This window comes from Peromyscus maniculatus, chromosome 21 (assembly GCF_049852395.1).
Source record: "Peromyscus maniculatus bairdii isolate BWxNUB_F1_BW_parent chromosome 21, HU_Pman_BW_mat_3.1, whole genome shotgun sequence".
Classification (NCBI taxonomy): Eukaryota; Metazoa; Chordata; class Mammalia; order Rodentia; family Cricetidae; genus Peromyscus; species Peromyscus maniculatus.
In genome coordinates, this window is record NC_134872.1 from 36,030,701 (window position 1) to 36,050,360 (window position 19,660).

A 19,660-nucleotide genomic window follows, 5' to 3' on the forward strand; every position below is an offset into this window, starting at 1 on the left:
CTCTATGACCCTCCTTCTGTAGCTGAAAGAAAGAAGAAAATATCTTTCTAATCTCACAACAGAGATGTAAATTACTTCAGGTACCAAGCACAGGGTTTAGAGAGAGGCGATCCCCCCTTACTGTTTATCCTGATGAGCTTTGGGGGTGCAATGCACATCATGTCAGACAGACTTTGTTCCTGCTTACTTTGCAGGCCCAGAAAAATGGGACCCTTTCTCACACCTGCGCATCAAGAACCAGGATGGCCCACAGCCACCTACTGCTGCCACCTAGTGGCTGTTTGCTGGGCACTACCCGCCTTCTAGCTTATTTGGCAAAGGAGGTTGATAACCAGGCACAGACCTTTCCTCTGAAGCACATGAAGTTCTGCACACTAAATTTTCCAGCCAGGGGAAAGACTCACTTGTAACAACATGAGAAGAGCATTTAAAGAGCTTCCGCGGCCGGGCGTCGGCAGTGCACGCCTTTAATCCCAGCACTCGGGAGGCAGAGTCAGGCGGATCTCTGTGAGTTCGAGGCCAGCCTGGTCTACAGAGCAAGATCCAGGACAGGCACCAAAACTACACCAAGAAACCCTGTCTCAAAAAAAAAAAAAAAAAAAAACAATGAAAAATAAATAAATAAATAAATAAATAGCTTCCACAGAGTGGGCAGCCATTTGGAGGCCTTTTTCCCCCCAAAGACCACACATACTTACTGTGGTGATATTTTTAATTATGCTGAAATGTCTCTGTATTCGGCTCTGTGTTTCTTATTTAATAAGACTGTTTAGAAATTTGTCTACCACTTACCATCTAGAGCCTGGACAGTGTGGAAGGTGCTTCTGTACCAAAGCACAATGTCAATCTTAAAACTGCTGTAGATGTACAGGATGGACACGACCAACAGTAGGAAAGCCACGAGCCCTCCTATGAGGTAAGCCCGGAAATCTGGAACTGCAGATGAAAGGAAAAGTCGGTGTTAGAAGGTTAGTTTTATCCTCTACACATGCCGGGTGGGAAGCATGAAGACACTGCTTGACCATGTCTCAAAGTTTCCTGGTGAGTAATGGAGTTGGATAGGTTCAGTTTGGATTGTGGAGTTTGGGATCAAATGAGTTCATTGAAAACCCAGGAAGCCCTAGGTGCGGATGCAGGAGCACCAGGACTCCAGTTGCATGGGGACTGTTTCAGAGCATGTGGGTCCAGGTGCCTTCCTGGGGTACAGTCTGGCCATATCTTTAATGTCCCCCAAGGGCTTCCCCTGGAGCTTCTGGATTACATTCCTACCACACTGCTTCTCCAGCCCCTCAGAGGGACTCCTGGGAAAAATGGTAAAAAGCCATTGGCCCTCTGCCCAGAAACCAGCTGTGCCGGTTCCAGAAGACCAGGGGTGACACAGGCCCCACGCAGCCCTTCCCAGGGCCCCTGAAGTCAGGGCTGGTGTCTGTCTGAGAATTCCTGACATGGTACCCATTGCCTGCTCTGCTGTGTGAGCATGCTGCAGAGCCTTTCTAATAGAAGGGAAGTGGGCAGACAGCTGGGGGAAGAATCAGTTACTCCAGAAGGGAAGTCGGGGTTGCTTCTAGAACGGCTCCGAAACACCAAGAAGAGGAACCATGCGGCACCCTACCTTGCCACAACCCAAATGGGTGCTGCCAGAGGAGGGGTGCCTTGGAACAAGGGAAGAGAGTAAGGAACCCATCTCACCAACCACTTCCTTTATTAGCTCATTCAGATTGTCCACACACCCTAGAAGGGAGTTGGTGGATCTAGGGCAGGGGAGGGGAGGAGATGAGGAGGAGGCACCTATGTTTGGGTCTCCCAGGAGAAGCACTTTCAGTTTATAAAATCTTCATGAAGGAGCTTATCAAATCCTCCCCAGGCCACACACACAGTAAACATCGCAAGGCTGAAGACTTCCTGCATACTTTCAAATGTCTTTAGACATAACAGCACAATCAAGTACAATGACAGAAAACACGCTAGGTACCAGCCTCTCCCCAAATCAGTCCACTGAGTAAGTCCCGGTGCAGCCAGTCGAGACGGCTCCCCAGGCTGTTGCCCAATCTGGCCCTAGCCCGTCTTTAGAACTTTGTCATCCACCTTCCTACTATGAGATGGAGTCTCCCCTCCCACCCATCATCTCTGCCAGCTCTTATCACAGTTGTGTGAGTAACACCCTATCTCCCTTTGGGAGGATCTAGTCTGGGAGAGTCAAAGTCTATGACAGAGCTCTTGGAATGGCAAAGTGTGACATGGCTGTCCCATGACTAAGCCCTGGGGACTTATGAGATTCAAAGAATCCTTGGCAAGCAAAGTGTGGCCTGAAACTCTCCAGTCCACCATTCCTTGCACTGAGTAGTGTTGGCATGCTCTGCTCTGTAAATGTGTTCAAAGATGATGGCGTTGGAATTGTCTTATTCGTGAAGAAACTCTAATGAGTAGGTACTCTGAAGTAGAAATAAATGTAAAACTTCCTTATTAAGGAAGGGATCTGTCTAGGCTGGAAAGATGGCTCAATGGTTAAGGGCACTGGCTGCTCTTTCAAAGGACCTGGGTTCAATTCCCAGCTCATAACTCCCTGTAACTCCGGTTCCAGGAGATCTGATGCCCTCTTCTGACTCCCATGGGCACTGGGGACATAAAACAACATACAACTAAAATAAAATCTAAAAAAAAAAAAAAAAAGATTTGTTATTTGAGTTCATGGAACTGCCATCAGCAGCCTTCTGATTAGATGAGAGTGGAGGATAAATGATGATTAATAAAACACAGAAAAGAAGAAAAAGGACTTTCACAGAATGACAACTTTCTAGTGATCTTGCCTCAGATGATCCAAGTAAGAAATCTGGAAGTATCTTCAGAAAAAAAAAAAAAAAAAGAGGAAGTCAAATGAAGAAGCTGCCACCAAATAAACCAAGGAGTTTAGATTTAGGAGGGTGAGGTTCCTCAGAACTCAAGGCAAACAGAACAAGTTATACACAACCGACCAAAAAAGCCACTGTGTGTGGGCTGGGGAGTGAGCGCTTGGAGAAACCAAGGGATGTTTAGCAAGAGTTTCCTAAGTAGTGGTCCAAACTAACCGAACAAATAATTCCTCCTACTCTCACATGACTGACAGATGTTAACTCGTTAGCTGATGACAACATTAGCCCCTCTGAGCCTGGACTTGGCCTCAAAATCCTTCCAAGCATAGTGTCGTCAGATAGTCAGGATGAACAAAATCTGTATTGGCCATCGTGGGGCTAGGTAACCAAACAATGCAGTCAAACTTACACATTAAGTTAGACTGAAATTGGAACCATGTTAGGTGTCCCACATTCCCTAAGGTATGTCCTAGAGTGGGCTTTTCTCTTTTCTCTAGGGTCACACTCCCTGGCCTAACTAAGCCAGGCTCTTCTTCTTCTGGAAGTTACTCGAGTGTCTTCAAGTTCTTCTCTGTTTCTTGGCTGAGAAAACGTATTCTCACTGGATTATTAAAATTGGCTCCTTCATCAAAACAGGAGGACTTTTTTGCTTCTTTGCTCTGGTCTGACTGTGCTCTGCAGGCCAGACAAAGGATATGGATGAGAAGTGAATGGGAAAAGGTGGATCATGAAGGCCAAGAATGCCAAGCCAAGAGGATCTCTTCTATCTCAGAGGGAAACAAGCAATGGTGGAACTTCAGCCATCCTTGGAGAAATAACTTATACAAGGCCAGAGAAAGTTCTCCAGGCAAGGACATCATTTGAAAAACTGATACAATCATACAAATAACACATAATAATGGCCCAAACCATAACAGTACCAATGACAGTAACCCAATGTCTTAGACCTCACTGAATGTCGGTCTCCGTGTTTGCTTTGCAAAATTATCTCACCTGATTCTCTCACACACTTTGTGGAGAGTGAGTATGATCTGGTATAGTCACCATGTGGAATAATGTGGCATTATATAGTAAAACTGATAGCAGAGGTTCATTTAGCAATTCTACCCTCAAAAATATATCATAATTTTGGGGCCCAGTGCCTATGGTGAGACACTTTGCGCAGCCTTGGTGCAGGGAGGAGGGGCTTGGTCCTGCTTCAACTGAATGTACCGGGCTCTGCTGACTCCCCATGGGAGACCTTGCCTTGGAGGAGGCAGGAAAGGGGGGATGTGTTGGGGGAGGATTCTGGGGGTGGGAGGAGGGAGGACAGGGGAATCTGTGGTTGGTATGTAAAATGACTAGAAAATCTCTTAATAAAAAAAAGATATCATAAGGAATGCTTCCACATCGGGACCAGGGCATATGCACAGGAACTTCCATAGTGTCATTACTTGTTAACTGTCCCAATCTGGAAACAGTCCAAATAACCACATGTTCACCATGAAATTGATGAAAGGTGGCCTGACTGTTGAGTGGGATAGGTTTCTAGAATTCAGATGAAAAAAAAAAACAAAAACAAAAAACAAACAAAAAAAACAGCTGCTTGCTGTATTATCAATGAACCAGCATATCCCAGGTACCCGAGAAAAGAATCATGTCACAGAAGAAATAAAATCATCTGATACTGTTAATACAAAGACCCTAAGCAGGCAAAAATAAACTATTTTTAGGAAGAGCAACAGATACCACAAAGCAAAGAAATGACTTCCCGGAGCTGGAGAGATGGCTCAGAGGTTAAGAACACTGGCTGTTCTTCCAGAGGTCTTGAGTTCACTTCCCAGCAACCACATGGTGGCTCACAACCATCTACAATGAGATCTGGTGCCCTCTTCTGGCCTGCAGACAGAACACTCACTGTATACATAATAAATAAATAAATCTTAAAAAAAAAAAAAAAAGAAAGAAAAGAAAAGAAAAGAAATGACTTTCCTAAATGTAAGAGGTGTATAGGTCAAAGCAAGAAAGAGATGCTTGGGCCAGGAAGGGCACAGGGGCCTTTCCATCTCACACTGTTTATCTGTTGTCCCTAAAGCAGATATAGTAGTTTCACTTGTATTTAATTTGCAGTATAACTGTTTTGTGGTATGTACATTTTCTGTGTATATTATATTTGACAATAAAAAAGAAAATTTCAATTTGTTCTCAACCCCCCCCCCCCGCCGCCGCCCCGCAATAGTATGGAAAGTACTCTCATGATTCTCAACTCACAGGCAAGCAAACTCAGATACTAGGTGGTCAGCAGCTGCCCAGTGCTAAAGCCAGGACTTAAGCATAGAAACGTCAATGGTTAAGTCCTAGGTGCAAAGCATCCCCAGCATCTAACTAGCTAGTAGAGTGGACAAACAGGTGGGACAGAAGTAGCAGGCAGGCCCGAGGAAGGCTACAAGAGTAGGCAAGTTAGTGAGCCATTGCCATAGACAGGGAAGTGAAAGGATCAAGATGACATCAGACTTTGGGTCTAAAATACATGGAAAATATGGGGATGGATTTTGCAAAGATAAGAAAACAAGGTCTAAAGGATAAAATATATTTGTAATTATTTTTAACCATGATAATCTGTACACAGGAGGAAGGCAAGGCTGCCATGGAGGAAGAGAGAGCACACTTGGATACGTGGAATGTGTTTGCCTCTGCCTTAGGGTGATGGTTGAAGCCATGGAGAACATAAGGTCACCTGAGCTGAGGATGCAGAACTAAAAGGGGCACTTATAGGGCCTCAAGAACCCCCAGAGAGAACAGCAGGTACAGAAGATCCAAAGGCAGGAAAGTTATCAAAACTGACGCTCCTTGAAAATACACTGAAGGACAAGCAGCTGGTGGACACAGAGGAGCCCAGTGTTCCTCCCGTCCAACTCAGCCATGAGGGTCCCCAAGAAACCAAGACAAGGAAGCAGGTGCTGCATGTCCACTCACAGTTGACATAACTAGGGGCGGAGAGAGCCTAGCCCCGGGACACAAAAGTGAGGGAGAAAGCATGTATACAGTCAGAACTGTATACTGCCTTAGACATGCTCCTGCTTCTAGGTACTCTAAGGGAAGTGATGGACATCCCCCAAGATAAGAATTTGATAGTAACAAAGCCACATTGGCCAAGTTCTAGAGAAACTAGTCCACTAAGCTTTACCTTGATTCATGTGATTAATTGATATTTTGTTCGCTTGTTCACAGAGACAGGGTTTCTCTGAGTATCCCTGAATGTCCCGGAACTCACTCTGTATAGACCAAGCTCACCTGGAACTCAGAGATCCACCTGCATCTGCCTCCCGAGTGCTGGGATTGAAGGCATGTGCCACCATCACCCGGCTTGTGATTAACTGATTATCAATATATTCTAATAAATTCAAGCCCTCCCTATGCCTATAGCTACACACACACACACACACACACACACACACACACACACACACACACACACACACACACACATACACACACACACAGCATTTCACAAGGTCTCCTGTATACTCCTCTTATTCTCAAGGTCAGCTTTTGCCCTGCATGCTGCTGTCTGGCTTTACTCTCTCCAATATTCGCCAGATGGCAGGGAAGCGGGAGGCAGACCAGTTAAGAATCAGAGAGCCAGCGGGAGCAAGAGACAGATAAGAGAGGGTCACAAGGGGCTGCATGTGATCACAGCACATTCTCTTCGTGTGCAGAGACAACAAAGGTAAAAGAAAACATTTGAAAGAGATCTTTTGTCATTGAAAATGATCAAGAAAAAACAAAGAGACCTTTGTAGTTGAAAGTTCTCCTGTTCAGACACCAGATTCATAGATAATGTCATGAAGTTGCAAGGTAAAAAAGTTAAATATAAACATTTTATTTGTATAACAAATTATTTTATGATAAAATGAAACTTGAAAGTCACAAATTAAAGATTATTAACATTGAGCAATTTGGTTAAAAAAGGAAAACTCTGATTTCTGGAATTTTGTTGCATAAAATCTCACTGTCTATGAAGATGGCCCAGCCAAAATTACCCTGGTAGAATCCCAGCTTTATCCCAAGACAGCTATCAGATGCGGCTCCATCTTCCACTAAGTGGTACCCCTAAGTCTTCTATTTAGTGCCTCCTGTTGCCGCCTGCTGAGTGTATGACACCACTTCTCTTTAGTAAGCCTCCCCTGGCCATCATTTTCAATGTTCTGGGTAGCCTGTGATATGCTGGGCATTACCTGGGAGCTTCAACATGATGTAGGCTGTGGACACTCCAGCATGGCATATGAAAGGAAGGCCATAGTCCTCCATTTTCACTTCTAAGAATGTGATGTTCACTGTGTACGAAATGTGATCCTTCAAAGAAACATTGGTTCTGGAAAGAAAGAGTCAGCCATTAACACGTGAGCCAGGTTTCCCCAACATAAGGTGTAGCTTGTTTCCTAGAAACAATGTGGGGGATTGTTTTGTCTTGTTTTTCCTAGAGAACTCTCTGGGCCATATTTTACTCTAAGATACTGGAGTGACTCCATATATAGAAAGTCTATAGTTGTAAATTTTCGTTTTCATCTAGACAGTCATAAAAAAAAGTGTGACTCTGCTGACGACAGTCCCAACTGCAGCGCTAATGGGCATCTTCTCCCCGCCCCCCACCCCCGATTTTACCCTAATGTGTCCACACAGCAATGCTCCGCCACGATCATCAGTCCTGATGTCATTTACATCACAAATCATAGCATCATAAGTTGAGTTTGAACACCACTGCCTGTGCACAGTCTCCCCCCAAGAAATCCTGCACTGATCCTCTCTGCGCTAACTCACAGTGAAGGACAGCAGCTCCAATTGCCACTGGATGGGATGGGCTGGATTTGAACGGCGGCTGGCATATATGGACGCTGTTTCTCTAAGGTACAGCTCATGTTCCGCTAACACTGATTCAGCTGAAAACTGAAGCATCTTGCATTGCATTGCAGGCAGAGCTAGATGCCTGGCTACATACAGCACATAATGGTCATTAAAAGACAAAGCCAAGCGCAGAAATAAAAGGGCCGGTGGCGCTGTCCATCAAAAGCAGTGGTCATAGCACGTTGAGGTGGAGGGAGTAACTCTTGCTCGCTTTCAGAGAAGCCCCCAAATCAGCACCTACTCAAATCCTTCCCGGATGCGCTTGGAGTCACGGTAGTAGTCATCCACCAGGGTGTTGTTGACTCTCCAGCAGCGCAGGTTTGTGTTCTCCTTCGTGTCCGTTATGTTGCAGTCCACAACCAGGGTGGAGCCTGAAGCAATCAAAGTCACAAACACTGAGTGGGAGGGCTACGGAGTCTCGAGCTGTCAACCTGGTTAATAATGCAATGAACAAATACGCCTTGCTTTGGGGCCTGGAATATTTAATTACCAGAAACATCCCCCCAGGTTGACATAAAAGTGCCCGATCTTCTTTCTGTATAAAAGGCAGGGTGGAGGAGAAGCCTCCCAGGCTGGGCTGTGGAGAGATCTGCACACACTCCCCAACAGCGACACCTCTGAGGAGAGTCTCCCACAACAGGAAACATAAGTACTACTTCATCTACCCCTACTGATGCTAGCAAAGTACTTTATAGTCTACGGAGTGTTTCCTACTCAGCTGCCACCCCCAAGACTGTGTGCATCTTTGAAATAATTCAGTAAAGAAAAGTGGAAGGCACTCTTCTTGTGACAGATGAAAAACTTAAGTTCAGACAGATCGAGTGGCTTGCTCTAGGTGACACATGCATTGTAGAGAGACGTGAAACATGAGCTCTATTTCCTAGTCTCTAATCCAGTGATGCCCTACTTTAACAGATGCAGCCCCTGAACCCATTCTCCTCATTCCCTTATCCTATATCCAAACATCCCAAATCATATTTAGTAAGTCTGTATTTTCAATGTATCTTACCCTTCAGTCTAAAAAGGCCTACTTCACCTTTCAAGAGGAGTTCTTCAGTCTATGCGGTATTTTACATTTTATTGTGATGTATAACACATACAATAAAAAACCATGGAGTACAGCTAAACATCAGTGGGCTAAAAGAAAGTAAATATCCACGTCATCTTCCCTCCATGGAGAAAACAGTGTAGTTCCAGAACCGAGAGTTTTCCACATTCCCTTTCCTTCATTTATATTGCACTGATTGCATATTTATCACCAGATTCTGGCTTCTGTTGCTTAACATTTACTTTTGGGGCTGTTGCATGTGTTATACAGGGCAATATACTCTCTTTATTTCTCCTAAAATCACTACATACTCATTTGTGTTGTATGTGTTTCTGATATTTTCTTGGCAAGTCTTTTAGGAACTCTCATGTGTATGTTTCCTGAGGCATGCATGAACCCATTTCATGTGTGTGTGTGTGTGTATACATATACATGCATATGATCCATATACATAATAGGAACGCATAACTTCTCTAGTATTAGTATTGGATGTATACAATACAACAATGTGGTGGACTGTTTCCCAGAGGGTTGGTTCAAGCTGCACCCCTACCAGCTTGTGGTAGACCAGCTCCCACATTTATTTACCCCAGGGGCTCTTGAGGGATGAGGAATAAGAGACTTAGATCAAAATAGAGGGGAGAGAAACAGAGAGAAATGCAAGATAGCCTCGGGTGGGCCTAGATCCTTATCCACCAGCCCAGAACTTTATTCCAAAGGGCTTTTTATAACAATGCCAAGGGGAGGGGCAAAAGACCTCCCCCTTGCTAGATACAGCTAAGTGTAGACCCTTCCAAACACCTGGTACTCAGGCCCGTGGTCCAATCATCCTCTTATGCAGTCCTGCTGGGTACAGCCCCCAGGAAACCTAGATGGGCTCCAACACCAGCTCTGAGTAAGCTTCTTGTTGCTTCATATACTCAAGAGTACTAATGGTCAGACCATTTTATTATAGATGCCCATGCTCCGAGTTTAATTTGTATTTCTCTACACTACACATGAGCAAACAGCCACCTTATATTTTATTGGTCACATGCATGGTATTGATTGAACATTGTCCATTTTCCCTCCTCTCCCAGGTCCTATTTTCCTTATAAATGTGGAGTCTATGTTCACCTATTACAAGCATTTCTTGTGCTCCAAAATTTTTATACCTTTAATAGTCTTTTAATAAACAGAAATTTATCTTTAACAGCATCTTACCTATACATTTTTCCTTTACAACTAAGGTTTTATTTGTCCCAATTTTAAAAATATCCTTTATTACTTCAGAATCATGAAGATGTTTTCCTGCATTTTGACTATCATATTCAGGTCTACAACTCACCCAGAATTATTTTTATATGCTGTGAAGGAGAGGCCAATTTTCTTTTTATTATATATTACATCTAATAAGCAAGTATTATTTATTTTAACATTTTTAATTTCCCAGCCTGGTATGGTAGCACACACCTATAACCCCAGCACTTGGGGAGATGAAAGCCAGAAGATCAGGAGTTCAAGGCCAGTCCGGGATACACAATCTCTCTCTCTCTCTCTCTCTCTCTCTCTCTCTCTCTCTCTCTCTCTCTCTCTCTCTCATTATTATAAATTATCTACTTTTCTGTAGTGCGTTTATCAAAACCCAAAAGACTGGTGTGTAAGAGTATTTCTGGTCTTTCTCTTCTGTAGTCATTCCTCATACCAGTTATAGACTGTATAAATGTGTTAGCCTCCTAAAACACCTTGAAATTATTAGTAATCCAATCTAGTTCTTCCTAATTTAAAGTTTATTGATTCTTGTACAACAAAAAAAATGGTTTAAACGCTATAGAAGAGAACACATTAATCTGACTTCTTAAAATCCATTGAAATACTGATAAAGAGTTCAGTACGTGACTACTGAACACTGTTCCTCTGAACGTACAAGTTTTTAAGGTCATGTTATCATATTATGTATTCACAGATTCAAAATTGGAATTTGATCACTACATCTCTATCGGTCTGTAATAATGCATTTGCCTTAACATCTATCTTGATATCAACATAGTTGTACAAATATTCTTGGAAAAGTGTCCTTGGTGCCTCAAAGATGGGTGATGCTGAGAGCACTCAATAGGACAGATATTCGCCAGCATGTAATTTTCTATAGTACTTGTATCCCAGAGGAAACAGACTGGTGGAGTCATTAACAAATCATGTTAATGTCAAGATACTATACTAGTGTTTCAGACATGTAAAACTGGCTTTGAAAATCTTTATTGTATTAAAATAGGTTTAAAGAAAAAGTACAAGTGATTGTGGCAATTTAGATAATTTTCTTAGAATAGCTAAGTAGATATCCAAAGATCCTTCAACATAATTATGTTTACCCTCCTTCCTAAAAACTCCAATTCCCCTGCCTCCCTCATGTGCATTTGTGTGTATGTGTATGTATGTTTGTGTGTAGGAGATATACATTCAGGTAAGTTCACATGTATGTGGGGATGTGTATGTATATGTGTGTACGCATGGGAAGGTCAGATGTGAACCTCTAGTATCATTCCTCAGAAATTGTCTAACTTGGTTTTTGAGTCAGAATCATTAGCCTGAAACTTAGCAAAATAAGCTCACCTGGTTGACCAGTAAGCCCAGGGAGGTTCATAATTGTGCCTTTCCTATGAGCATGTGCCTCTGTACCCTGTTGTTTTACATGGGTTTTGGAGATCAAATTCTGGTCTTCATGCTTATTCAGCATTTTACCTACTCAGCTATCTCTCTAGCCCAGTGGTTCTCAACCTCCCTAATGCTGTGACCCTTTAATACTAGTCCTCATGTTGTGGTGACCCCCAACCATAAAATTATTTCTTATTTCATTGCTACTTCATGACTGTAATTTTGCTACTGTAATGTAATGTAAACATCTGATATGCAGGATATCTGATATATGACCCACCCAAGGGGGTCTTGACCCACAGGTTAAGAATCACTGCTCTAGCCCCTCCAAGTTTTCTTACTTGTTTAAATACATTGGCTACAACTTCCAAAAACAAATATGGGGGGGGGGGTCAATTATAGAACTAGCTGGTCTTTGTAGGTAGGTGTTTGTAAAAATCTATGGGTGCCCCATGGTAAGGAATGAGAGTACACTAATGTCTGTTGTTAGGACCGTTCAGACCTCTCCAAAAACCTAAAGGAGCACCCAAAACAATCGGGCTTGGGCCTTTCAAGCAGATTTGTGTCTCTTTAACACTGTCTGTTTTGCAGACGTTCACATTTCTAAGTCTACTATTCGGGGCTATGATTCTCTGGAAGTTTAAGTCTTTCTCCCCATAGCCACAGGCCTTCCTCCTGAACAAGCTCTAGGACTTCCTTCTACTTGCTATCTATTATTAGCAGAAGTAGCACAGTAAATGCATCATCTCTGCTTCCATCTTTGTTGCTTAGATGCTATCTTCATCAGTGTTCTACTGCTGGGAAGAGACACCATGACCACGGCAACTCTTGTAAAGGAAACCGTTTCATTAGGGCTGGCTTACAGTTTCAGAGGTGTAGTCCATTATCGTCATGGTGGGGAGCATGGCGGCATGCAGGCAGACATGGCGCTGGAGAAGGAGCTGAGAGTTCTACGTCCAGATAGGCAGGCGGCAGGAAGACAGAGTGACACTGTGCCTGACTTGAGCTTCTGAAACCTCAAAGCCCATCCCCCAATGACACACTTCCTCTAACAAGATCACACCTCCTCCAACAAGGCCATAAATCCGAATCCTTTCAACTAATGCCACTCCCTATGAGCGTATGGGGCCATTTTCATCCAAACCACCACAGACGCTGTTTAAAAAGAGGCAGAAGTGGCTATTTCTGTGCCTTGATTATTTCTACACTTAATTATAATTGCAATTAACTGTCTTTTGAGAACAGGACTGGCCACGTGCCATGACACTTAATTGGAGGTATCTCACTGTCACTACTTTCTGACTTAATTTCTAACTAAGGATGCTAATAATTAGAAATAAGCATGTGGCCATTTAATTTTTCTTCCTTTTAAATTTTAATGTTCTACTTGAACAACAGGAATAACATATTTTTATATGGTATAGTATGATGCTTGCATATGTTTGCTTTGTGGAATTACTAAATCATGCTGTGCCAGCTGATTTTATGTCAAGTTGACACAGCTATGGTTATCTAAAAGGAGGGAAAGTTAATTGAGAAAATGCCTCCATAAGATCTAGCTATAAGGCATTTTGTTAATTAGTGATGATGGGGGAGAGCCCAGCCCATTGTGAGTGGTGCCATCCCTGGGCTGGGGGTCATGGGTTCTATAAGAAAGCAGGCTGAGTAAGCCATGGGGAGCAAGCCAGTAAGCAGCACTCCTCCATAGCCTCTGGATTAGCTCTTGCCTCCTGGTTCCTGCCCTGTTTGAGTTCCTGCCTTGACTTCCTTCAATGATGAACAATGATATGGAAACAAGCCAAATAAACCCTTTCCTTCCCAAGTTGTTTTGGTCATGGTGTTTCATCACAGCAATAGTAACCCTAAGACACAAGCTAAGTAAAAAATGCATTATCTCACTGATCTAATGAGTAGGATTTTAATTGGTTTGATTTTAGTTGCAGGTTCCCAGACACAACACTGTGACTAGAGTCTATATAGTCTCCTCTCCTGAGGCAGCATCTCCCACAGATAGTGATGTTAAGTACATTGCTTTAATCTTTTGGGATCTTACTTATCTAATAAATCTGTCAAATATTCAGTATATTAAATTTCCCATTACATGGAAACAATTGTTCTGCCTTATTGTATTATTCTTGTATTTCCAAGACTTTTAGCCTTATGTATTTGATGCATGGTGACATAAAAATGGTATTTTTCTAGTCCTGCTGGAGAAGTAACTGAAGCCTAAGCAGGAAAAATTAGAAATTCAAGGCCTGCCTGGAATAGAGAGTGAGTTCAAGTTAGTGAGACCCTGTCTCCATAAAGAAATAAAAAGACCTGAGAATATAACCCAGCAGTAGATTACTCGTCCAGTGTGTATGAAGCCCTAGACTCAATCACCAGTATCAACAGCCCAAAAAAATGTATTTTTAAAGGTTTTGAAGTTTTAATTAGAATAAAATTACTCAATTTGTTATTTAAGATTTGAGGTCTTGAAAAATTATTATTAAAACACCCAACCTGATTTTTATGATAATTTTTGCAAATGATACCCTGCTAGGGCAATTATTTTTAATCTTTTAGATCATGCACTTTTACATGTGTCTCTTTTTAAAAGTATACTATTGGATTGACAAAATCCTAACTGGACCGTGATATTGACTGTATCTGAGGAGCTTCCTTTTAATGAAGACTTGATTTAATTGCTCTTTTCTTTCCTAGAAAGTGTTCTCTCTGTTTATTTTATTGGTGACATCTCTACACACACACACACAAAAAAAAAAAATCTGAGCCCCTAGTCTGAGACATTGAGTAGTCAATTCCCTTACTCCTTGAATGGATTTTCCAGAATAAATAACAAATAAATAATATAATAAATAAATAATAATAATGAATAAATAACCCAGAATTCCTGATCCAGACTATCTAGGAGCAGTAGTTTCACATTTCAGTAATTGTGTTTATGCTCTCATTGCCTTTGGATAAACAAATTCACAGAAGTCACTGAGACTCACAGTACTACAATTCTCAGTGCCAGAATGTCAATACCATAGTATCCCAAGCTCTCGCTTTTCACTTTGATACACCTCCTGTTGAACCCAGGCCCACCCAGAGTTGGAAATTAAACATATACTTGGATTCTCTACACCTTGAACATTTAATGTACCCATTGAAATAAGTGGGTCCGGTGAGCTCTACCTATGGTAACCCGGAGGGCTCCGAGAGTTTTACTTACCGAGTTGAACTTCAATGGAGTTGTTTTTTGGATATGTGATATTAGGAATCCTTCCTCCGGACACAACTTCCTCTGATAAGAAATCACACCCACAAGAACCACTCATTAGAACTACAAAGAAAATGATACACTTCCCAGAAACCCAATGTAATGGCATGAAGCACAGTGAGAGAAGATCTTCTCAAGCACTGGTCAAGAAAAAAAAAAAAAAAAGCCTAAACTCAAGAGTATGACACTCAGGATAACTGTAATGTTGCTGCATTCTGTAAAGCTCTTCACTTCGTTATTCAAGAGTAGAAGTCATCATCAGCTAGCTACCTACTAGATCACATGCATGTCAAATCTGGAGGTCATTCCAGTCAACAGCTTTCTCCTCATCCTCTTCCCATTCCTCACCACACAGCCCATCACACATTACCTCCTAAATTTTCAAAGGCTGGGCCTCTGTCTTCACTTCAGAACCATCTATTTTCTATTCTCTAGTCCTTTTAGACCAGCTTACCCACTCACATCTTGAATTACCATCCAAAGTCCAATGCTCAGAAAGACTTAACTCCAGGACTCACTCTGTGTTCCAGAGCCACAGAGGTCATGGCCTATCCTATCTCTCCCCTTGCATGCCTCGTGATCAACCTGCTAAAGACCAGACCTCTCCTACACCTGCTTTCTCCTTGAGCTATCTTGTCTCATTGATTAATGTCACCTTCTATCCAGCGGCATATGCCCAAAGGCCTAGAATCCATGAGTCCTTCCTTCCTCCCTACTCAATTAACTCTAAGAGGTGTGTTTTCCCCCTTTGGAGATGCTGTGATTGTATCTGGATCACCCCATCAACCATATCACCATGGTGCCTCTGCCTGCATCATGTCTCACCTGTACTTCTGCACCTGCCTCCTAACCACTGTCCTCTTCCCAGAGGGAGCATCGGCACAGTGGCCAGGCGGCTGCTTCAGAAATGAAAAGCATCCCAAGCTGTTCTCATGTAATCAACCCCACTGGCTGCTTGCCATGTTCTGAGAAGAAAATCCACATTGCCCTGTTTGGGATTCAAGTTCCACCTACCCCTCACTCCTGACTGATCCTCTAACCTCATTGCCTGTCATGATCTCATCAACCAAGGCCAACTTGCCTGTTATACATCCTTCATACTCAACATGGTTCCTCTTGTGGGGCCTTCACAGCTTCTTGGTCTTCTGTCTGTAAATACCTTGGTCATTCTGTCAATCTATAAACTCTTTTTTGTCTATCGGCATGCAATCACCTCCCCTATAATGCTACATCTCATAGTGGATTGTCTACTGTCTCTGCCTCTGCTGCCTCACAGACTTCAAGTTTCATCATGGCAGTACACAGATATTTCTTCCCTTCATCATCATTTTCTCTCTACCTGGCTAAGGCTAGCCTTTCCTATGCCCTCAGTTAAGAGTCACTGAATAACCATTGCACCCAAGCTGAGACTGTCAAGACTCTCTGGATGTAGGTTTGATGTCAGAACCTACTGTGCCTTCTCATTAGTCCCATGTCTCTTCCTTTTAGGATACTAGCACTGCACTTATGAAAACATGTATTCAGTATTCAAAAAGAAATTGAGTTCTTAGTGTTTGCCACTCTAGTTCAAATGAATAAGTGTTTGGGTTTGGTACCAGTAATTGTAATATCTAAAAGTGTTCTCTTATGATATTCTGTGCTAAAATATAAATAAATAACTTCTGTAAATTTTGTCATTAAATTTAATCTACTGTAAAAAAAAAAAAAAAAGACTGTCTGGACGATGTTACTGTGGTATCCTAGGTGGTCTCCAGGCCTCAATGCTTGTTTCAACCTCTCCTGCTTCAAGCCATCCCATGGTCAGTTTCTCCCATTACAAAGCAGCCTCATAATTCCCCACTCATGGTCTCTCAAAGGCCTTCCAGTGTGATAAAGGTTACAGATGGGTGGTCACCTGAAATTTTTCCCAACTTGAACTCAGCTCCCAACCCTCCTCTTCCCTGACACGCTTATACTGTAGTGAAATTCACTATGGAACCAACAAGAACCATGGTGTCTGATACTGTTGCCCTTGCCTTATCTGTGGCTAGAGAGCTCTTCTTATTTTCCTTTATGGTTTAAAGATCCGTCTGTCTTTCCAAATCCCACAGGGAACTCATTTCCTCTTGGAAGTCTGTCCGGCCTGTTGGTTTGCCAGTCTTCTAGTTCCTTCTGATTGTTCTCTGTTACCTAGAACATGAGCTATAATTCTAATTTTAGCACAGGAGGCCCAAACAGCCCCTTTGTAGCTCTGAACTCACTACCTGTGGATCTGAGGCTTCCCAATAGAAGAATTACATATTTAATTTTTTAATTATTAGTTTCAAACATAATTCTAAGCATATAACAGACTGTGGATAAATATTCATTCTACTGATCTGGCATCAGGACTCTTAGATCCAGCACCTTCTTAGAAACTTATCCTTTTAAGAAATGTCCTCAGCTACTCATGTCAGACTAAAGCATTGTGGCCATCAATTATTCAGTCAACGAATGGATCTATTACTAATAGAGAGCGGGGATCCAAATAAGAACAAGATGAGGGGCTATTTCCAGAAGACACCATCAGAAGGAGAGCCCAAGAGCAGGACAATCACAAAACAGACTGCAATTTGTTTTCTTAATGAAGAGATAGAATATTAAAATTGAAGACAGTCCAAAAATATTTCAATCTCGTGAGTAATTTCAACAACAACAACAACAAAAAAAAACCTAGTGCAAGATAAGGCAGGAAGAGCCATGTTGGGAAGGACAGAGGACTGGATCTCTGTAATAACGGGTCCACCATGAGTTGCCTGGAGAGGCTGCAGGTGGGCAGCAGGAAGCCACCATGGGAGCAGATAGCCAGGGCCCATGAAGCTGAGAAGCAAACAGCAATATTTAAGTAAACTTACTGATGCTCACAGCGATGTAATTTCTAACCATGAACTGTCTCCCCAAGTGTGTGAGTCTGGCCGTGCACGAATAGCTCCCACGGTCCTCTGCAGCGACATTGTTCACGAGAAGCTTTGTTCCCGAAAATGTATACTGCTTCCCTGGTTTAATCTCTTCACAACCCTAAAGACACACACATGAGAATTGAATGAGGACTGGGAAATGCTAGTTGCTGTGTTAGTTAGCATTATTCTATGAGCTCCGGGGAGACATAACTTCTATATTCACATGGTCACCGACAATTCAAACCTTAGTTATTAACAATCTAACCAGAAGACAATGCATAATATATACCAGATAGATGCTAGGTAGATGGGTAGATGGATGGATGATGGATAGATGGATGGATGGATAGATGGATGGATGGATGATGGATGGATGTACAATAGATAGTAGATAGATAGATAGATAGATAGATAGATAGATAGATAGATAGATAGATAGATAGATAGAAAGAACAGTGGGATTAATGAACAAACAGATTAAGGCTGCTGTGCTAGTCAGTTTTCTGTCACTTTGACAAAAACACTTGACATAAACAACTTAAAGAAAACATTTAATGTACTTGTGGCTTCAGAGGTTTTGCTCCATCATGTTGAGAAGTGTGTGGAGGAGCATCAGAGAACATACTAAGGAAGCCAGGAAGTAGACAGAATGTCTGAAGTAACAGACCTTCTCTTTTTCCTGGTGATTTCATCTGGAACATGGCCTATGAGATGGTACCACCCACATCCAGGGAGGGTATTTTCCCCTTAATTAGTCTTCACTGGAAATGCCCTGAGAGACACACCCAGAGGTGTTCTTTAAAATCTTAAGCATTTCTCAATAAAATCCAGTTGACAACATAGAAAGAGAAAAAGGGGGGTGGACACTTATCACTTGTTCTCTCTCTCTCTCTCTCTCTCTCTCTCTCTCTCTCTCTCTCTCTCTCTCTCTCTCTCTCTCTCTCTTGTTCACATACAGAAACCAGAAGTCATTATCAGGTATTTCCCTCAGCTGCTATCCACCTTGTTTTTTGAGACAGTCACTGACTTGGCTGACTGGTCATCAAAACCCAGGGATCTGGCCGTCTCTGGTATCTGCCAGTCTCTAGTGCACCACTACACCCAGCTTTTTTATATGTGTTTATTGCGGGAGGGGTGGGTCAAACCAAGGTACCTGTGTTTTTAAGACAAACATCTTACCAAGGGTGCCACCTTCCCTTTTCCCAAATCTCAGTTTATCACGCTAATCATCTTCACCTCACGTACCCACTTCCGGACTCTTGCCCAAGCCTGTGCCCCTTCCTTTGGGAAACCCCACTCCACAGACAGGCTGCTCGACTAGTTAAGTCCATTTTTTTTTGTTCAAATATTTGAGTTTCTATCTTTCCCAGCACTGTGAGAGACTTCAACAACAGGGGAATTAGACATTGTGACTGTCCTCAGGAAGCTCATAATCTAATATATAAAACAGATAAAGTCCTAATTCAATAAAAATGTAACTGAGTCAGTGTTACATTCTCTCCAGACTCAGCCAGCCACAGATGAGTCCTTATTCTCCAGTCCAGAACAAGGAGAATAAATCTATTTTGCAAGCAAAATTCAATTTAAAAAAATGTCAGAATAAGTACATGATTAGTTACAATGTGCAACATGTCTTCTTCCTAGATTTCTTACATTGCTCCAATAGAATATAAGAAAACTCCAGTTATCATTTGACAATTGTTCACCAAAAGATGGGAGCTACTATTAGGAATCAGAAGGATGAAAGCATCAGCCCCTCATAATAAAATTGCTACTTGGAATACAAAAGGCATTCGAATGAGTGTTGGGGAAAACTAGGTGTTTCATAGTTAGCAGTGGGGTGGGGACATGACATCCACATTTACATGGTCCCATAGAACTTAGACAATTTACAATCTACATCTACTAGGCACGTTAAAGCTGACCTCAGAGGCAACAAAATCTGTTGGTGTTACGTTAACGGGGAAAAAAATCAACACTTACCCTTGGATTAATTTGACCAAGAGCAAACTCAAGTTTGAATTCTCTTCTTCTCTCCCTGTGTCTTCTGTCTGTATGTAGT

At 42.3% G+C, this 19,660-nt stretch overlaps 1 protein-coding gene across 4 annotated transcripts in view; it reads right to left on the reverse strand.

Moving 5' to 3' along the window:
- The window catches only part of Il1rl2 (interleukin 1 receptor like 2), a 49,174-nt gene that overhangs the window by 10,301 nt on the left and 19,213 nt on the right, over nucleotides 1–19,660 (reverse strand). For all 4 annotated transcript variants that reach the window (XM_076557361.1, XM_076557363.1, XM_076557362.1 and 1 more), the window contains 5 exons: nucleotides 17,554–17,716; nucleotides 14,633–14,704; nucleotides 7,975–8,104; nucleotides 7,067–7,203; nucleotides 793–936 (listed from right to left, as the gene is read on the reverse strand). In XM_076557361.1, coding sequence (XP_076413476.1) covers nucleotides 793–936; nucleotides 7,067–7,203; nucleotides 7,975–8,104; nucleotides 14,633–14,704; nucleotides 17,554–17,716 — 646 coding nt within the window. The remainder of the gene's footprint in view (nucleotides 1–792; nucleotides 937–7,066; nucleotides 7,204–7,974; nucleotides 8,105–14,632; nucleotides 14,705–17,553; nucleotides 17,717–19,660) is intronic.